At 42.0% G+C, this 20,859-nt stretch overlaps 3 protein-coding genes across 4 annotated transcripts; 1 reads left to right on the forward strand and 2 right to left on the reverse strand.

Annotated features, from left to right (window-relative positions):
• Window positions 1-713: 713 nt before the first annotated feature.
• Window positions 714-8,283, reverse strand: LOC133549458 (amino acid transporter heavy chain SLC3A2-like). The gene is made up of 8 exons (XM_061894887.1): window positions 7,794-8,283; window positions 7,425-7,615; window positions 7,183-7,356; window positions 6,611-6,708; window positions 6,316-6,458; window positions 5,927-6,236; window positions 5,757-5,816; window positions 714-1,124 (listed from the first exon to the last, which is right to left on the reverse strand). The coding sequence occupies exons 1-8, from the start codon at window positions 8,177-8,179 to the stop codon at window positions 780-782; spliced, it is 1,707 nt and encodes a 568-aa protein (XP_061750871.1). The 5' UTR covers window positions 8,180-8,283; the 3' UTR covers window positions 714-779.
• A 2,558-nt stretch (window positions 8,284-10,841) lies between these two features.
• On the reverse strand, window positions 10,842-16,256 carry haus2 (HAUS augmin like complex subunit 2). Of its 2 annotated transcripts, XM_061894954.1 has the most exons (8): window positions 16,051-16,256; window positions 14,783-14,922; window positions 12,177-12,263; window positions 11,703-11,801; window positions 11,562-11,631; window positions 11,345-11,477; window positions 11,157-11,265; window positions 10,842-11,090 (listed from the first exon to the last, which is right to left on the reverse strand). In XM_061894954.1, exons 2-8 carry the CDS (start codon window positions 14,789-14,791, stop codon window positions 10,923-10,925), a joined length of 675 nt encoding a protein of 224 aa, XP_061750938.1. In that variant the 5' UTR covers window positions 14,792-14,922; window positions 16,051-16,256; the 3' UTR covers window positions 10,842-10,922. The 2 variants fall into 2 exon arrangements, with proteins under 2 accessions (XP_061750938.1, XP_061750939.1); XM_061894955.1 differs by lacking the exon at window positions 14,783-14,922 and having other exon boundaries at window positions 16,051-16,255.
• Window positions 16,257-16,978: 722 nt separating this feature from the next.
• Window positions 16,979-19,560, forward strand: zgc:109986 (uncharacterized protein LOC553566 homolog). The gene is made up of 7 exons (XM_061894936.1): window positions 16,979-17,139; window positions 18,269-18,390; window positions 18,457-18,595; window positions 18,669-18,901; window positions 18,964-19,070; window positions 19,131-19,221; window positions 19,284-19,560. Exons 1-7 carry the CDS (start codon window positions 17,043-17,045, stop codon window positions 19,392-19,394), a joined length of 900 nt encoding a protein of 299 aa, XP_061750920.1. The 5' UTR covers window positions 16,979-17,042; the 3' UTR covers window positions 19,395-19,560.
• The last annotated feature ends 1,299 nt before the right edge of the window (window positions 19,561-20,859 follow it).

The raw sequence follows: 20,859 nt of genomic DNA on the forward strand, positions 1-20,859 counted from the left end.
CCGGAATACCCGGAGGGAACCCACGCATTCACGGGGAGAACATGCAAACTCCACACAGAAAGCCTGGATTTGAACCCAGGACTGCAGGGACTTCGTATTGTGAGGCAGATGCACTAATCCCTCTGCCACCGTGAAGCCTATATATTTATGTAATGTATTTATCTATCTACAGTATCTATCTATATGTATATATGTATCGTATTTATCTATTGTATGTATGTATATATATATTGTATACATAAATCTACTCAGTAAATCTATTCAGTAATTGCGTTATTATTCATCATAGTTGTTCAGGCACTGACTTATTCTTTACAATCTTGTTTTGTTTTACATTTTCTTATATTCGGAAAATAATTAAGGAATTCCGGAATATTTTTCAAATTCTTAATCACATGTATTTCTTTCTTTCATGAAAATACAGTATTTGTGTTCTTGACTTTACTTCTACTTCTCCCTGTACTTTGTCGTCAATGTCGCCTTTTCCTAGACATGGAAAGATGGCGGCAACAAGCACCTGCAGTTCACATGCGCCCCCTTGTGGTGGGCTCCGTGACATTCATCTGCAGATTTATTTTGTGATTATGTTGCTGCTGGACAAAGGTAACTTAACTCAGATGAACGAGTGATAAAGTGAGGAGTCGGCAATAAAACTAATTCACTTGCTTGCTTTCATTAGCGAGTGGGCGGAGCCAAATGCATGACAAAAGTAGTCAGCGGACATGTTTATTTCCCGTTACTTTGACACCGCTAACACGCTAACAATGACAACAATGGTTCTAGCCAGCGTAGGGAAATTTGAGGAGCAGCGCCTCCCTGGCGCCCACACGCAGCCTGGCCGGGTTCACACGGTCAACGGCCGTCGCGTTGGTGGCGAGGACCACGTCGGCCATGGTCTGCGGGGGCAGGGCCTGGTGGTTCAACTCCAACTCCGCCTCCTGCTCGGCCCAGTTGATGGCGACTAGGTAACGTACGCTCTGGTCCCATACGCGCATGTATGCCAGCGAGGACGAGGAGTTGAAGAGCGGCACCAAGTCTCCCACCAGCAGGGAGCGCTCTTTCACACGCAGCTCGCTCAGGCGGCGGAAGAAACTGCGACTAGACGTACGGCGCTCTCGCTCCTCCTGTGGGACATCGTCATCACCATCATAAAAATCATCATCATAACAACAATCACATTCATCAGCTTCATAACCATCATCATCATAACAGTCAAATTCATCATCACCATAACAATCATCATCATCATAGTCATTGTAATTGTCATAACAATCACATTCATCATCATCATCATCATCATCATTCTCATCAAACAATCCTCATAACAATCATGCTCATCATCGTAATCATTCTCATCATAACAATCATCATAACAATCATAATCATCATCATAACAACCATTATCATAACAATCATGATCATCATAATAATTGTCATAACAATCATCATCATCATCAAAATAATCATCATCATTGTTCTAACAATCATCATCATTATAATCACATTAATCATCATCATCTTTATAACAATCATCATAACAATTATGATCATCATCATAACAATTATGATCATCATCATAATCATCATCATCATTATAACAATCATGATCATCATAATCATAACAATCGTCATCATCAGAACAATCATGATCATCATCCTAATCATCATAACAATAATCATCCTCATGACAATCATCATCATTCTCATCATAACAATCTTTATCAAAACAATCATCATCAAAACAATTGTGATCATCATAACAATCATCATCATCATAATCATTCTTGACATAACGATCATGAGCATCCGCATAACAATCATCCTCATTGTCATAAAAATCATGATCATCATCATAATCATCCTCATAACAATCATCAAAACAATCATCATCAACATAATCATCATCATTACAACAATCACCATCATCCTCATCATAACAACTATGATCATCATCATAATCATCACCATAACAATCATGATCATCATCATAATCATAACAATCATCATCATCCGAATCATAAAAATAATCATCAGAACAATCATGGTCATCATCTTAATCATCACCATAACAATCATCATCATCATCATCATCATTCTCATCATAACAATCCGCATCGTCATAACAATCACCATCATCATCAAAACAATCATCATCACCATCATTATCATCATCATACCATTCATAATCATTCTCATCATTACAATCATCATCATCGGAACAATCCTGATGATCATCAACATAATCAGCATCCTCATGAAAATCGTCATCATAACAATCATGATCACCATCATAATCAACCTCATAACAATCATCATAACTATATTCATCATCATTATAACAATCATCATCATCATAACAATCATATTCATCATCATCATTATAATGATCATAATAACAATTATGATCATCATCATAAAAATCACGATCATCAGAATCTTAACAGTCATCATCATTAGAACAATCATGATCATCATCCTAATCATCATCATAACAATCATCATCATCACCATAACAATAATGATCCTCATCATAACAATCATCATCATCATCATTCTCATAACAATCATCACTATCATAACAATTATTATTCATCCAAACAGTCATGATCATCATCATCATAACAATCACATAACAATTTTTAGCATCAGCATTCTCATCATAACAATCATCATCATCCTCATTTTAACAATCTTGATCATTATCCAAATCATCAGCATCATTCTTATCATAACAATCATCATCATCATCCTCATCATAACAATCATGATCATCGTTCTAATAATCATCATAACAACCATCATCATCAACATGACAATCATCATCCTCATTCTCATCTTAACAATCATCAGCATAACAATCATCATCATAACAATATCACCATCATCATTCTCATCATAACAATCATCATCATTATCATACTTATAATATCATAATCATCATCATCATAACAATCATCATCATCATAATAACAGCAACCATCATCATAACAATCATGATCACCATCATAACAATCATCATCATAATCATCATCATAAAAATCATACTCATCTTCATCACAGACATCATCATCATTATAAAAATCATCATCATCATCATCATAACATCGTCATTCTCATCATAACAATTATGATCGTTATCACAATCATCATCATAACAAAAATAATCATCATCATCATAACAATCATGATCATCATAACAAGCATCATCATAACAATCATCATCATCATAACTATCACATTCATCATCGTCATAACAATCATGATCATCATCATAATCATCATCATCCTAACAATCATCGTAACGATCATGATATCAACACAATCATAACAATCACATTCATCATCATCATTATTATAACAATCATCATCATCATAACAATCATCATCATAACATACATCATAATCATCATAACAATCATCAATCTCATCATAACAATCATGATCATCATCATCATTGTAACAATCATGATCATCATCATAACAATCATCATAAATATCATCTTCATAACAATCAGCATCATAACAATCATGATCATCATCATCATAACAATCACATTCATCATCATTATAACAAGAATTAGCAGCAGCATTATCATCATAACAGTCATCATCATCATCACCACACTCATTGTCATTATAACAATCATGATCATCATAACAACCATCATCATCGTTGTCATCATCATCCTACCAATCATCATCATCATCATTAAAAAATCATGAAGATCGTCATAACAACCATCATCATCATCATCATCAACATAAAAATCATGATCATCATCATAACAATCATGATGATCATCATAACAACCATCATCATAATAATCACAATCTTCATCATCACAGTCAACATCATCATCATAACCATCATCATAACAATCATCATCATCATCATTAGAATAATCATGATCATCATCATAACAATCATCATCATCTTTACCATCATCATCATCATAACATTCATAATCATCATCATAAAATCAACATAACAATCATCATCATAATCATCAGAATAATCATGATCATCATAACAATCAACATCATCATCATAAAAATCATCTCTATCATTATAACAAACATCATCACCACAATCATCATCATCATCATAACAAGCATCACTATCAATATAATCATCATGACAATAATCACTATCAATATCATCATCATAACAATTATCATCATAACAATCATCATCACAACAACAATCACAATCACAATAACAATCATCATCATCATAACAATCATCATCATTACAACCATCATCATCATCATCCTCACAACAACAATCATCATCACAGTAACAATCATCATCATTATAACAATCATCATTCTCATAAAATAATCATCATCACAACAATCATCATAATAATTATCATCATCATAACAATCATCATCATCACAACAATCATCATCATCTTAACAATCAACATCATAACAATAATATCATCATCATCATCATTTAAACCCAGCACCACTCACAGCTAAAAGTCCTCCGATTTGATTGCATAATTACACAGTATTCTGGACGTCTCTGTTGCTGAATCTTTTGCAATTTGTTCAATTAATAATGGAGACTACAAAATAGAATGCATTTGGTAGAAAGTGGTGTATTTTGGCCGGCTGTAGCAACACAAACACAGCAGGTGTTTCTTTGTTTGTTGTGAAGCTTTAATATGGAACAGAACGGTCAAGCGAACATGTTTTTCCACCACATGTCAACCGGCAGGTTTCGGTGAGAAATTGCTTGTGTCGTTCTTCCTGCAGCAGCTGTCAAAGAGGCAGCTGCGACTTTCTTGGCTCCTCCATGGCTTCACTCAGAAACACTGGCGGTCACCACACGCCTCTGACTTTCAGGTATGATTTTATAATCTCACTAAAACACTAGTAACACAATAATCAGATAAGGGATTTTCCAGAATTATCCTAGTAAATGTGTCTAATAACATTTGAATCGCTCCTGCCCTCGTCTTTTTTTTTTCTTCTAGTCCTGCACTTTCACTTTCCTCCTCCACAAATCTTTCATCCTCTCTCAAATTAATGGGGAAATTGTCGCTTTCTCGGTCAGAATCGCTCGCGCTGCGGGTGGCTATGATTGTAATCAATGTGCGGATGTGAGGAGACCTCACACCGGTGACGTCTTGCGCACATCGTCTGCTACTTCCGGTACAGGCAAGGCTTTTTTATTTGCCACCAAAAGTTGCGAACTTTATCGTGGATGTTCTCTACTAAATCCTTTCAGCAAAAATATGGCAATATCGCGAAATTATCAAGTATGACACATTGAATGGACCTGCTATCCCCGTTTAAATAAGAAAATCTCATTTCAGCAGGCCTTTAAGGATTATCATCATAACATCATCATCCTAACATCAATATCATCATCATAACAATCAATGTCATAACCATTAATGATTATTATCATCATCATACTCATTCATCATCATTCTAACAATCGTCATCATCATAACCAATAATGATTATCGTCATCATCATCATTATCATAACAATCATCAACATCATCCTAACAATCAACATCATAACCATTAATGATTATCATTATAATCATTCATCATCATCATCATCATCATTATCATCATCCCCATCCTTATAACAACATTGTAAAAATCTTCCCCATCAACATCAGCACAACACTTTTCATCACCACAACAATCACTGTCACCACAACAATCACCATCATCCCAACAATCACCATCACCACAACAATCACCATCAGCACAGCAATCATGATCATTTACCTGCAGGGTCCCGTTAAGTTCTTCGTCTGAGTCCCAAAGCATTCTGGGAAACGTTGAGTCCTTAAAAAAAGAGTGCAGGTGTCATGAGGTCACGTGAGGTCACATGATGTCCCTAAGGTCACATGACACGTGCTGTAGCTGAATGCTAAGTTCAGGCCCCCTGAACCCACCTGGTCTGTCAGGCCGATCTCATCACCATAGTTGAACACAGGTGTGCCGGGCAGCGTGAACAAGAGGACCTGGTACAGTCGGAGCAGTGCCGGGCCCACCAGTGAGGCCATATGCCCTTGGCCCCACCCCCCCACATTCCACGCCAGCCGGCTCTGAGCATGGGCGGAGTATAAGCTCCAAATGGACTGGGCGTACTCGGCAGGGTCCGAGGGTAGGAGGAGCCTGGACGTCAGCAGGTCCACCCCTGTGGAGGACAGCAGGTCGGACACGTCGAGGGCCGAGTGGCGTTCAGTCACGCCAATCAGAACTCTGCCAGACGGAAAGGAAGGCGCACTCGTTGTGTTTCAACTTTCAAAATAAAAGTCTGGTGACGGACAAACTGTCTGACCTCTTAGTGGGACGCTCGTTGGTCCCGTTTTGGACGATGGCCCGGATGTCAGCCCACAAGGATGGAACCATGGCGGCCACACGCTCCACCTCAGACAGCTGCACGCCGTCCACGCCTTGGTCGAACCAGAACACCAGTGCAGACTGACACACGCACACACGGAAACGCACGCACGCATGCACACACACACACACACACACACACACACACACACACACACACACACACACACACACACACACACACACACACAGAGTCAGAGGCGGTGGCGCCCCCTGCATGCTGCAATGCCCACCTTCAGCTTCTCGGCGACCACAGTCACAGTGCCGTTGAAGAACCAGGCGCCAGTAGATCCTTGGTAGTTTGGTGTCAGGTCCAGAACCACCATCATGCCTGAGTGCAACAGAACTTAATTACTGCCCTCATCATCATCATCATCATCATCATCATTACAATGATCACCATCACCACAACAATCAGCATCATCACAACAAAAATCACCATCACCACAACAGTCACCATCATCACAACAGTCACCATCATCACAACAATCACCATCACCATCATCACAACAATCATCATTACCACAACAATCACCATCACCACAACAATCAGCATCATCACAACAAAAATCACCATCACCACAACAGTCACCATCATCACAACAATCACCATCACCATCATCACAACAATCATCATTACCACAACAATCACCATCATACCAACAATCACCATCACCACAACAATATCTATCAGCAAAACAATCACCATTACCACAACAAACACCATCACCACAACAATCACCATCATCACAACTATCACCATCATCACAACAATAACCATCACCGCAACAATGCCTGTGCTCACCCTTCCTGTGCGTGGCGCGCAACAGCTCCTTTAGCTGCTCTAAGCTGCCGGCGTCGGGCGAGATCTCCTCAAATCTCAGACCCATGGCGTCGTCCGGCGGTGCCACATGCACGGGGCCGATCACCAGACTCTTGACCCCGAGCCGAGACAGGGCGTCCACCTTGCTGAGCACGCCTGGCGGGGACACGGGGGAAGGACGGTCAGCGCCAACTGCGGTTCCTCCCCTCACTCGGCGGACTCACCTTGGAAGTTGCCGGCGTCCGTGAAGGACTGCACCCGTGCCACCTGGTAGAGGGGTCCCTGGTTCCACCAGTAGGTGGTGGGCAAGTCCCGGCAGCGCGGCGCCTGCAGGATGATGAGCACCGCCCCGCCCAGCATGCCGAACCAGCCCAGCCAGAACAGGACCAGCAGCGCCCAGCGTGTGCGCACCCACCTGGGGGGCAAACAGTCTGAGTACTCTTCCCTGGGTGGCCAGCAGAGGGCGCCAATACAAACATCAATCAAAGTAATAAGGCTCGTTTGTGACGTCATCAATCAATAATTGCCTCGCCTTCTCGTACCCAGGCGTATGACGTCATCCATCAATCAATCACTGCCCCGCCTCTCCTTACCCAGGTGTTCCCGCCACTCGCAGCAGCTCCTCCTTGTTGAGACCGGTGAACTTCTCCTCTTCCTCCTCCATCTTCACCTTCACGAAGCCGTTCTTCTCCCCCTCAGGGGCCACAGCCTCGCCGGTTTCAGCAGCATCTCCTCCTGTGGTCATGGGTTGTTTCTCCTGGTCCTCCTGGTCCGCCGGGTCCTCCTGTTCCGCCGGGTCCTCCTGGTCCCCAGGGTCCTCCTGGTCCAGAGCCACCTCGCTCACATCGGCCTCCGTCGCATCAGCATCTGCAGCCTGCTGGTGCTGATGCTCAGCTTGGCCCGGCGGGACGTCTTTGTTCGCCGCAGGTTGCAGCTCCACGCGCACCTGGTCCTGTTCCTGATCCTGATCCACGTCCATGAAGGCGCAGTGGTAATTTAGTAACGCTCACCAGGGAAATAAAGAAGACACAATGGCGCTGCTCCGCAGACGATGAAGAAAGATGATGATGCTGCGTTCAGGAACTATCGGAATCACACCATCCTTGTTTTATCTGTCAAATATAAACTTGATTGTCGATTGTTTTTGTTGTCACTTTCATACAAAAAAATTGTTTCGTTGCACTTTAAGGAACAAACCAAACGTGAGCATAGTTTTGATGTGCATTTATTTAATCAGGATTCGAACTGTTTGTCTCATTTCCGAGTTACCATGAAGGCATCATTTAAGCAGTTCATGAGTGTGACGACACGATATTGGCTTCGCGACGACCAGACTGTACTTTGAAAAGAACTGATGAAATATATAACGGTAACACTGATCAAGTACTCAAAAAACTGTACCTTGTAGTAATAAACACAGCATACATATACGGTAGTGATGGGTCCGGCAACACCGATGCATCGGCGCATGCGTCGAGCTCATAGGGCGAAACCCTGTGTCGGTGCGCGTACTGCTCTTAGAAAGTCACGTGACCGATACGCGAACTGTGTCGCACTGGCACCTGCGCGCCAACCTGTGTTTATAAGGAAGCGCATCTGTCAACTAGACGCTGCTGCCAACAGAATCGCCGCACTTCTGTCGTTGGTCATTTGTAATTTATCGTCGTCGGAGATCATTTCCACCGTGTGGGAATATTTTGATCATGTATCGGAAAAAAATGTATTTGTGTTCATTTCCTTGTCGTTTCATCCTGTTCTCTCAAAGTTTCTAGCATTGTCCCACCTACACAAACATCTTATTGGTCACATAGAAAAACAGCGACAATTAGTCTCTTCGATAGCTCAGTTGGTAGAGTGAAGGACTGAAGTAGTATAAACTGAGTTCCTGAGGGTACTTTTTCAAACCCAGCTCGAAGTCATTATCTTTTTACCATGAATTGATTAACGTGGACCCCGATTTAAACACGTTGAATAACTTAATCGGGTGTTATCATTTAGTGGTCCATTGTACGGAATATGTACTGTACTGTGCAATCTACTAATAAAAGTTTCAATCAATCAATCATATTCACATTATTTATTGACTGTATCTAAAAAAGATAAAAACATTTTTTATTTAAATGAAGATATGAAATAATCCTAAATGAAATACAATGACTTGTTTTTTTGTTGTTGTATATACTAGGGCAGGGGTAGGGAACCTATGGCTCGCAAGCCAGATGTGGCTCTTTTGATTACTGCATCTGGCTCTCGGATAAATCTGAGCTGACATTACTTGACATGATAAGTAATGAATAATTCCACTTGTAATAAGTGTTAAAAAATAATGTTCAAAACACAAAACATTCTCATGCATTTTTACTCCATCCATCCGTTTACTACCACACCTGCTCAAGAAGTTGCGTTAAGAAGTTATTTATTTATTATTGGTTAATGTGGGGCTTGTCCTCCTGGGGGTTCTTCAGACCACCAAGCACCGACATGAGAGCCCGTTTCAGGGTTACACTATTGTTTTATTTTTCAATAAGTCTCTCAGTTGCTTTCCAGCAATTGTATTTTTCTCTTTCGTTCTTGCTCGCGCTCTGGCTCCAGCCCCAACCCCATTTCTCCTCCTGGCTGCTGCTTATAACAAAGCGACAGGTGATTAGATAACAAGGCTCAGGTTGGGCCACCTACGCAGCTCTCGCTGATTTTGAGGCCGGTCCTGGCCCACCCTAGGTTGCTGCAGGCCCGCGGGCCACGCCCCCTCCAGAGTTAGCTTTAGAATAACAATGTTATTACAGAGAATAAGAGACCTATTATACTCTAGAAATGTTGGTCTTACTTAAAAATGCACGCGTTTAGTTGTGTTCAGTGTTAAAAAAAAATATTATATGGCTCTTACGGGAATACATTTTAAAATATTAGGCTTTTTGGCTCTCTCAGCCAAAAAGGTTCCCGACCCCTGTACTAGGCCATAAAAGTGTCAGTTGAGTCGGTCCATAGGTTGCCTGTAGGCATTTTTAATGTCCAGCAGATGTCAGTATTTAGTGACACAGTATCAGTACAGTTTTGCAATGTGTCGAAATGATACATGAAGCCTCATCAACCCATCACTAATGTACGGAGTTAGTGCCAAGATGGCGGCGCCTCGCGCGGCTACGCTGGCATTAGCGATCTGCACTTAAAATCCGAGCTTTTCCTGAGATGAACACCAAGTTAAATGTTTGATGGCAACAAGCAAGTATAAATAACTAGCCATCCATTTTCTACCACTTGTCTCTTTTGACTCATGTAAACACAATGGAGTATCAAATCTCACAGCTAGCATGAGCAGCAGGCTAAAGGCTCCAACTGTATTTAACTATCATTGATTTTTACAGAGTACACATTCGTTTTAAATGTTTAATGAGCATGTGAAGGATATTTAGCGTCTTAACTTCCTGATATCTACATCAGCTGCATTGCCAATGCTGATACAAAATGCGACATCAAAGTCCAGCTGCTCTCCAAATGAAAGCTTAGTGAAATGTACTAGTTACTTGCATCAGCTGTGTATTTACATTGAACTCCACTTAGTCCCGCCCCTTCCAAGACGGCGACCGTAAACAGCACATGATTGGACATGGACAACAAAGAAATGATCATGATTTAGGGCTATATAAGTAAACATTGATTGATTGATTTATTAATAATATTCCAAATGTAGACACGTTACTAGCATGGCGGCTGCGTCCGGTCTTTTATATAAAACCAGGTGAAAGGTCAGGTTTGCATGTGACCCGTGATTGAGGGGGCGGGGTCAAGCTGTCACTCATCAGGCTGCTGTGGACGTCCTTCCAGTGAAGAAGCTGATTGGATAACGTCTCAGCTTCCGCCACCAGGGCTAACAGCTGGGCGAGAGATGAGTTCTGGCCCAGAGAGAGAGAGTTTTAAACGAGGTCGCCACGGTGATGTCCCGCGGTCGTGTGACTCACCAGTCGAGCCAGGTCGCCCGCCACCGCCGGACGTCTGGCGACGGCGCTCGTCTTCTCATCCAGCCTCTCCACGAGATCCAGCAGTGCGTGGACCACGTTCACCACAGACCTGCGCAACATGGAGCACACGCCGTCTATGGGGCCCTGCTTGCCACCTTTGCCTAAAGCGAAACAGATGAAACTCGTACCTGTGCAGGTGGGCTCGGACCGGCAGGCTGGTGCGGCCCGGCGGCCTCATGAAACGATGCCTCAGACTGTTTTGGTCCTTCAGGAAGTCCTGGAGATGAGTGCAGAACGTCTGCAACGTCTGGAACCTTGTGGCTGAAAAGAAGTTAGTCTTGTTTAGTGTGTGCGTGTGTTTGTGTGAGTGTGTCAAAAAGGCAGGCTGGTGTTTGTGTGTGTCACCAAGGCAGGCTGGATGTGTGACATCAGCGCTCAACTTCTCCGCCCTCAGTAGCTCCGCCTCCAGCTGCAGCTGCAGGACGTAGGGTTCATGACATCATCAAAGCTCGGACTGCGTTCTACCAACCACAGGTGGCGGCTCACCTGATCCAGCTCCTTCTGCATTCTGATCCGCTGCTCGGCGTCATGCAGTTGGGAGGAGAAGGCGGAGTTGGGCTGTGAGTAGGCGGAGTCTAGCTCTTCCTGAAAGCCAGCGTTTGACGATTTAGAACATTGAGGGCCACATCACATTTTGGCCACATTAAGTAACGTGGCGGGCCGCCATAAATTATGTGGCGAGTTACCCTGAAAGATGTGCCGGGCCACTACAAACAACATAGCGAGCCACTTTAAATAACGTGGAAGGTCACCAAAAATGACGTGGTGAGGCAAAATAAATGATGTGGAGGGTCACAATAAATGACATGGAAGGTCACAATAAATGATGTGGCTAGTCACGTTATATCATGTGGCGGACCACCATAAATGATGTGGCGGGCCAGATCTGGCCTCCATGCTTTGAGTTTGAAAGGTGTGCTGTAGAAGATGATGTCGAGTGTTTTAGGGCAGCACGCTGACCTGAGTCACGGCGCCGCTGGACACGCATTTGGACACCAGGCTGGCAGCTGATGTCAAGGTGAACGGAGACATACCCCCTTGAGGCATCTGTGTGCAAAGAAGACGTTTAATCAACAGACACCTTCATAACTATATACACACACTGCAAGTATATATAGAATGTAGTAACAGACACCTTCATAACAATATGTAATATGTACAACATTGACACTGCAAGTATATATACATATTATACACACACACACACACACACACACACACACACACACACACACACACACACGCACACACACACACACACACACACACACACACACACACACACACACACACACACCAAAAGTAACATACACCTTCGTAACAATATGTAATATGTACAATATTTACCATATTTTTATCATTTTAATCAATGCTGAATTATTCCGTGCATTTTGTTTCCATATCCATAGCGACGCATGTCTAAATTCCACAAACAAACGTGTGTGTGTTGTAATCATGGCAGACTTGGTACCAGACAACGAAGACGAATATTTTTGGACAAATGAGGGGTCACAATCTTATCTTTTTGAAGCTGAATATACTGAGGATGAGTTAATCCTCAGTATAACTGCTGCTTCTAGAAACACACACAAAGGAAGAGTGAGACGTTGTAGCAGACGGAAGCCTAGCAAGCGAGGTGAAAGTGACTTTGACGCTGTAAAATGTGGAATTTGAAGCCGCGCTATTTTGACATAAATGGAGTGGTTACCCAACTAAACCGGAAAAAACATCCCATGCCAGCTGGACCAAACAGACCATGGAGTGAGTGACACTTTATATCGATTGTGATGCACGCTTCACATCATGTGTTGTTACAACTACAGCACACTGTCTGGCTAGCTCTGTACAAACAAAACATGACATGCTACTTTACAGATACTGTAATATGATTGTTCATGTTTTTCACACCATACAGATTGGTGTCCTACCACAGTTTTGTGCATTACAAACTCAAACGTGATTCGTGCAAGCTCATCTCTTTCCGTTGTTAGCTTCTACGCCTCATATTGTAGCATGCCAATGTGTTACTCCATCCATCCAATTTCTACCGCTTGTCCCTTTTGAGGTGGCGAGGGGTGCTGGAGCCTATCTCAGCTGCATTCGGCCCACCTCATCGCAGGGCCAACACAGATAGACAATATTCACACATTAGGGCCAATTACGCTAGAAAAATAGTTCCGTCTTACAATAACAATATTGCTACAGTGGTTCTCAACCTTTTTTCAGTGATGTACCCCCTGTGAATTTTTTTTTATTCAAGTACCCCCTAATCAGAGCAAAGCATTTTGGTTGATAAAAAAAGGGATAAAGAAGTAATACACAGCACTATGTCATCAGTTTCTGATTTATTAAATTGTATAACAGTGCAAAAATACTGCTCATTTGTAGTGGTCTTTCTTGAACTATTTGGAAAAAATATATATAAAAATAACAAGAACTTGTTGAAAAAGAAACAATTGATTCAATTATAAATAAAGATTTCTACACATAGAAGTAATCATCAACTTAAAGTGCCCTCTTTGGGGATTGTAGTAGAGATTCATCTGGATTCATGAACTTAATTCTAAAAATTTCTTCACAAAAAAAGAAATCTTTAACATCAATATTTATGGAACATGTCCACAAAAAATCTAGCTGTCAACACTGAATATTGCATCGTTGTATTTTTTTTCACAGTTTATGAACTTATGTTCATATTTTGTTTAAGTATTATTCAATAAATGTATCCATAAAAGATTCTTCAATTGTTGCTATTTTCAGAATATTTAAAAAAAAATCTCACGTACCCCTTGGCATACCTTCAAGTAACCCCAGGGGTACGCCTACCCCCATTTGTGAACCACTGTTACACAGGTTACAGAACATAAATTAAGTATTGTTGAATGCTTTTTCAAAGTGATTTAGCGATATAATTGATTGCTAACATTAGCTGCATTGCTAGCCACCAAGAACAAGACAATTTTACATGTTAGAATGAAAACTAAACAAACATGTTTTTTTCTAGTCCCTCATAAAGATTGTGAACAACAGGCAACATTCCAAAAAAGTGCAGTTCCCCTTTAAAGGCCTACTGAAACCCACTACTACAGACTACGCAGTCTGATAGTTTATATATCAATGATGAAATATTAACATTGCAACACATGCCAATACGGCCGGTTTAGTTTACTAAATTGCAATTTTAAATTTCCCGCAGAGTTTCTTGTTGAAAACGTCACGGAATGATGACGCGTATGATGACGTATGTTTGTGACGTTTCGGGTTGGAGGGGACATACTAGCTCAGCACCAGTTACGGCTAAAAGTAGTCTCTTTTCATCGTGCAATTACACAGTAATTTGGACATCCGTGTTGCTGAATCTTTTGCAATTTGTTCAATTAATAATGGAGACTAAAAAGAACAATGCTGTTGGTGGAAAGCGGTGGATTGCAGCTGTCTTTAGCACCGAGACATAGCCGGTGTTTCTTTGTTTGTTGTGAAGCTTTAACACATAGCGGTCAAGCGAACGTGTTTCTCTACGTCAACCAGCAGGTTTTTGGATGGGAAAATTGTGATATATATCTTACCGGAGACATCAGTGGATTATTCGTCCTCCTGCAGTAGCTCTCAAAAAAGGCAGCTGTGAGCTTGGCTCCTCGGCTTCTCTCGGAGACACTGGCGTGTTCACCGCAGCCATCCGACCTCAAGGTATGGCTCTAAAATCCCACTAAAAAATTATTATAAAACAATAAGCAGATAACGGATCTTCCAGAATTACCCTAGTTTATGTGTCTAATTACATCTGAAAACGCTCACACTGCCGCCGCCCGGGGCCGTCGCTTTTTGTTTTATTATTATTTTTCTAGTTCTTCAATATCAATATCCTCAGCCACAAATCTTTCATCCTCGCTCAAATTAATGGGGAAATTGTCGTTTTCTCGTTCCGAATAGCTGTTTTTGTTGAAGGCTCCTATTATAAAGAATGGGAGGATGTGAGGAGCCCTCACACGGGTGATGTCATCGTCTGCGACTTCCGGTAAAGGCAAGGCTTTTTTATTAGCGACCAAAAGTTGCGAACTTTATCGTCAATGTTTTCTACTAAATCCTTTCAGCAAAAATATGGCAATATTGCGAAATGATCAAGTATGACACATAGAATGGACCTGCTATCCCCGTTTCCTATCACAACAACTGAAAATCTCATTTCAGTAGGCCTTTAAGACTGAGGCGCCACATTGGCTGCTTCTGGGACAATATCGATTGTTGAAGTCTTAATGGATGGATTGAGTCTTGAGTTTAGATGCAACAAATATTTATGCTCTTAATTTTTATAACACTGTACAATGATTTTTAACACACAATGGATTTAAACAAATATTTTTTAAACACATTTTGCCCACAACTTGGTTATTGAATGAAATGTTCTGCATGGTTTGATGTAAAAACCTTTAAAAGCAAAAACATTCAGTGACATACATTCAGGGTAAAAACAACAAACTTTGTAATGGAGACACAACACAACCTATAATAACTTCATCCAATGTAGAGCCACTCCTGTGTCACTGTTCCTTCATGGTTAACGGTCAACAGCGTTTACATATCAATAAATATACCCACTATTGGAGGGACAAGCGGTAGGAAATGGATGGATAATGATGCAAATTTTACTAAAGCAAGCTAAAACTCAATCAATCATGACAAAAACTGCTGGAACACGAAAAAAACGTGTCACACACTCGGGTAATAATAATACAAATATCAATAATAATAATACTACTACTACTAATAATAATACTAACGATGATGACGTCATCACGTGTAACGCTACAATCACATTTCATTTATCTGTCCGTACCTTTGTATGTCAACTTCGACACAAGCTTTGTCTTGTAAACACACAGCTTTAGGAGAGCTAAGAAAACAAGAACAACTAGCAACTTAACGCTTAAAACAAAGCCGTTCAAAATCTTCCTGAGTTGAGAAATTTGCAACATTTGTTCAAAGCGCCAAAATATTTATTTCCGGGTTGTCTTCTTCTGTGTGCAAAAACAGCGTGATGTGGAAAACAGCGCCCCCCAACGACTGAAACTTCGCATTCGCAACCACTTTTTTTTTTAAATCAACAAAATTAAATCACAAAAAAAAAAAAAAAAAACACTCCATTAAACTACATTTGTGGATACAAGATTGATTTAAGGCATCATCTGACCGAGAACAATTGGATAGGGAAAAGACACTTCCTTTTTCCGGCTTCAATAGGTAAGGTCGTGCCAGTATTTGCGACGGTGCAATTACACAAATTAATGTATAACTACTGTTTATAACTATATTCTACTTTACTGTATATTATTATACATTATCTGACCGAAAAACCTAGTTGGGGCGAAATAAAAACCCTTCCGGTTTCCGGCTTCAATTCTTAATGTTCATGCAAGTATTTGCGTAGGTGCAATTACGCAAATTAATGTTTAACTTCTGTTAATAACTATATTGTACTTTAGCGTATATTATTATACATTATCTGACCACAAAACATACAGTTTGGGCGAAATAAAAGCACTTCCGGTTTTCGGCTTCAATTCTTAAGGTCGTTCCAGTATTTGCGAGCGTGTGTTACTTATATTGATGTATAAATACTGTATAGTGCTATATTTTATACTACATTTACCTACATATGATGTAGTACATAAACTCGCATACGTCGTGTGGGCATCTGGGTTACTTTTGGTGTTGTCACTTTTTTTTTTTTTTTTTTTTTTTTTTTTTTTTTTTTTTTTTTTTAGATTAAAAGTGGATCCACCTTAAAAGAGCCCACGGAGGAGCCGGGCGCAGCGTGAGGAAGACAAGATGGACTTTCATGAAGCCAAACATCAACTTCTGCTACTTGTGAACAAAGTCCAACCTTCAGACGTCCCAAAACTCGTTGATTGGATCAGAACATCTGGTGAGGAAACATTTGTGAAGTTGTAGGCCTTCAAGCGCTATTTTTTTCTACCAAGTAACGACACTGATATTGATACTGATTGACTGATTGATTTATTTTTTTTTCAATTAGTATATCGCACCGTACAGTACATATTCCGTACAATTGACCACTAAATGGTATCACCCAAATAAGTTTTTCAACTTGTTTAAGTCGGGGTCCACGTTAATCAATTTATGGTATTCAATACTTTTTACCTGAAATATTTTACTCCTAATTTGCTTATCGTCACAATAATAGGAACAAAACATGGCATTTTTTTCTTTGGTAAGCCAACAAAATGTAAATATAAAACAATAACTGTGTGTGAAAGTATAGTCATCCCTTGCCATATTGCGCTTCAGATTTTCGATTATTGCAAGATTATTTATTTTCCCATATTCTGCACACTTTGTGTATTAAGCATTTTAAGCACAGAAATGGCTATAGGAAGTAAAGAAATCAACACTAGAGTAGTATTGGCCAGGAGATGGGATCAAACCAATCAGAGTGCATTGTTGAGTATCGTGGCCCCTGATTGGCTCCGCCTCAAGCAGCATTATTATATTGCATGAAAGAGTGTCTAAATTGCTCTAATATTGATAAAAACATATATCATATAGCAGTGATTTTGTGCTCTAAGCAATCAAATATTCCTTTGTATTCCAATATACTTTGTGGGAATGATTTTACCACAATCAATAAAGGAGGGTTTGCTGAAGAACTGAAAAATATCGATATCATCAGGCCGAAATCGCTCCGAAACCCGATACCACTTTTTGGGAATTTGTCCTGTTCAGTAAAGCAATGTCCAGAAAAAGATACTGTCTTTGAAGTATTCATTTGATCTCGCAAAAACCTTGGTTCAACCTATAGGAAAGGCAGTAATACAGCATCATTTACAAAAGAAACCCATTTGGACAGTTGGTAATCTTCGGCATCACAACAGTCTTGTTAGGAATTCAGCAGGGGGCAATAAAAGAACCAAATCTCTCAGACACAGAGCAGGCTAATGATGTGAAGGGAAGTAATACAACATCAATCACACGAGGTTCTCAGAACAGTTACTGTTGTACTTGTCATTTGCCCCAGTAAGTCCGCTCTTCTTCAGGTGAGCTAGACGATGTCGTGGTGGACAACGACAAGGTGATCCTACGAAGCATCGCAGACGAGCTGCGGGCCAGCTTGCCTCCGGACGCCATGGTGGCGTGCGAGAGCCATGTCCGACAAAAGGTTAGACAAGAACCGAGTGTACTCACCGAGGCGTGCTGACATCCCAGACGGCGTCCTGGGTTCCAGGTGCGGCAGCGGGCGCGTCCGACGGCGCACGTGGACGCCTTCCTGTACGACGATGAGCGCGTGGACGCTCTGTGCGAGGCGGGGCGCATGAGCCGCTGCTACTGCCTCGCCTGCGGATCCAGCAAGACCGCGCCTTTAGGTGGGCACCGTCGTCACGGCGACACTCTCCAGGAAGCGGCGTTGACGGCCGCGTCTCCCGTGTATGTCCGCAGACTTCGTGTCGCACTCCTTCTCCGTGTCCGAGCTGGCCTTCTTGTTCCGAAACGTTCTGCCGGACCTGAGCGGCCGCACGCTGGTGGACGTAGGCTCGCGGCTGGGGGCGGTGTTATATGGGGGCTACCTGTTTAGCGCTGCCTCCAGGCTGGTGGGCGTGGAGCTCAGCCAGGATTTTGTGGACCTTCAGAACAAAATGGTGGACAAGTACGCAATGAGGGACCGAGTCCAGGTGAAACACCGGCATCAATTCCGGGTGTTGGTTGTCATGGCAACAAGGGTTTTGTCGCGCAGGTTGTCCACGCTGACGTATGCACGCAGGACTGTCTGCTCCAGAGCGCCGACGTGGTGGTCATCAACAACGTTTTCCAGTTCTTCATGGAGCCCGACCAACAAGTCAGGTGTGCTGCGACACAGGTGCGCAGGACCACTAGGTCACTGACCAAGGTGTCTGTGTCCAGGGCCTGGAAGTGGATCACCCAGACCTTGAGGAAGACCGGCTCTCTGCTAGTGACGGTCCCCAGTTTGCAGGAGACTTTCAACACACTTCAGGTAAAAAAAACATGGTTGCCTGCAGGGGGTGGAGTTAAATGACTACTTTCTGTGTAAATCAGGATACGCTGCCGGTTGACTGGGTGCTGGAGCTTCCTCTGGACTACGACGTGTACGTTCAGGATGCGGACCCCGAGGCCCTCCGACAGATCCACCTGTACAAGGTGGTCTGAACCTGTCCTAAGACTGGTATCGTGCTTCCTGGTCCTCGTGGGATTGCTTCTGTGTACTGTCTGACACCAGGTTGGACTGATGCCTGTGCATGCGTCCACATAAAATGATGACGTGGCTTCTTGAATGTGAAATCTTTAACATATATAAATGCTTTTTTACAGTTGACTCCTTTTTGTCTTACTTTTAGATCTCTCCTTGCTGATGCTATTATTGCATTGTAAGGGCTTGTCTCCTAAAGCTTTAGTAACACTTGGCCAAGTAGTATTCTGTCTCATTGGTCCTTTTTGCTGTAACATATATGTCATCCAAAAGAACTTGGGCTTGACCAGTGTGTTTTATTCCCTGAGAGGAAAATTGGTTGTGCGCAACACTCACCATGCAGGAGAGGGGGGCTGAGCAGAAAACAGAGACGTCAGATCAACTGGTCTACAAAGGGATCTATTTAAAGTATACAAATTAGTTTTAAGATTACACTTAAATGCTTCTACTGAACTGTTGAAGGGGGCGAGGTGGGGGGTACTATTAATATGCGACTGATTCTTTTGGGTGATACAAAGCCATGTCAAGTGATTCAAAGGCAGATTTTTATGAAACTAAAAATGGCAAAGTCGGTTGACATGTCCTTGAAAACAAAGATTTCCACAGGTTTGTGTGAGGCATCTCACTTCACTCCAACATCCTCTCTCTCCTTCACCCCCACGTCCCTTTCTTCTACTTCTCCTTTTGTCTTTTCCCTCCTCTCGTCCAGACTGGAGGCTGTCGTTTTATTGTTCCTCTCCTTCGGGGGGCAGATGTTTGCTCCTTTTTCGCCCTCACCCTGGAGGTCCGTGCGTGTCTTTCGGGGAGGGGATATCTTGTGCCAGTTGGAGGTTTGACCGCATTGACGCTTTAGAGGGCAGGGTGGGGGATCAAAAGACAGAACAATAGTCTGCAGGGACACCAGGGAGGTGGTTGTTTGTTGAAGGGGGCGAGGTGGGGGGTGTCAGGGGTCGTATGGCCGACCGTCTCCATGCGTGGGTTCGTTCCTGACTGAAAAACCCGCTTTAGAGTCTTCTTCCTGTCCATGAATCTAAATCAATCAGCTGTGATTAAACATAAATATCAAAATGTCCGAAAACTTGATCCAAACTTCAAACAAGACCGGCGGTGTTTTGGCATCGGCTCTGTTGACACACCTTATCTGGAAACGGATTACAGTCTCTGGAAAACATGCCTGTCTGGGAAAAGTCTTTATTTTTCATGAAAGGCCACAACAACACATTATGAAACACTTTAAGGGCAGTTCATGTAACATAGGTTTGTATTTGGAGCTGGTATGATTACAGAAGGAGTCCAAGCAGCTAGCCTAGCTCGTTGTACTTGATTTTATGTACAGTACAACTCGACATATTAAATCGTTTTTATGATAAGGTTTACTGCACCCCAGCCTCTAAACATTTTTATTATTATTATTAATGGAGCTGT

This window comes from Nerophis ophidion, linkage group LG03 (genome assembly GCF_033978795.1).
Source record: "Nerophis ophidion isolate RoL-2023_Sa linkage group LG03, RoL_Noph_v1.0, whole genome shotgun sequence".
In the NCBI taxonomy this organism is placed as follows: Eukaryota; Metazoa; Chordata; class Actinopteri; order Syngnathiformes; family Syngnathidae; genus Nerophis; species Nerophis ophidion.

Coding starts and splice junctions, on each gene's coding strand:
- LOC133549458 (XM_061894887.1), bottom strand. CDS start 8,179: ATGGACGTGGATCAGGATCAGGAACAGGACCAGGTGCGCGTGGAGCTG. Junction 6,459..6,610: donor TGGTCGCCGAGAAGCTGAAG/GTGGGCATTGCA, acceptor TGCGTGTGTCAG/TCTGCACTGGTGTTCTGGTT. Junction 6,237..6,315: donor AACGAGCGTCCCACTAAGAG/GTCAGACAGTTT, acceptor TCCGTCTGGCAG/AGTTCTGATTGGCGTGACTG.
- haus2 (XM_061894954.1), bottom strand. Junction 11,802..12,176: donor CCAGCGGCGCCGTGACTCAG/GTCAGCGTGCTG, acceptor GCTGGCTTTCAG/GAAGAGCTAGACTCCGCCTA. Junction 11,478..11,561: donor CACACATCCAGCCTGCCTTG/GTGACACACACA, acceptor ACTTCTTTTCAG/CCACAAGGTTCCAGACGTTG.
- zgc:109986 (XM_061894936.1), top strand. CDS start 17,043: ATGGACTTTCATGAAGCCAAACATCAACTTCTGCTACTTGTGAACAAA. Junction 18,391..18,456: donor AGAGCCATGTCCGACAAAAG/GTTAGACAAGAA, acceptor CCTGGGTTCCAG/GTGCGGCAGCGGGCGCGTCC. Junction 19,222..19,283: donor AGACTTTCAACACACTTCAG/GTAAAAAAAACA, acceptor TGTGTAAATCAG/GATACGCTGCCGGTTGACTG.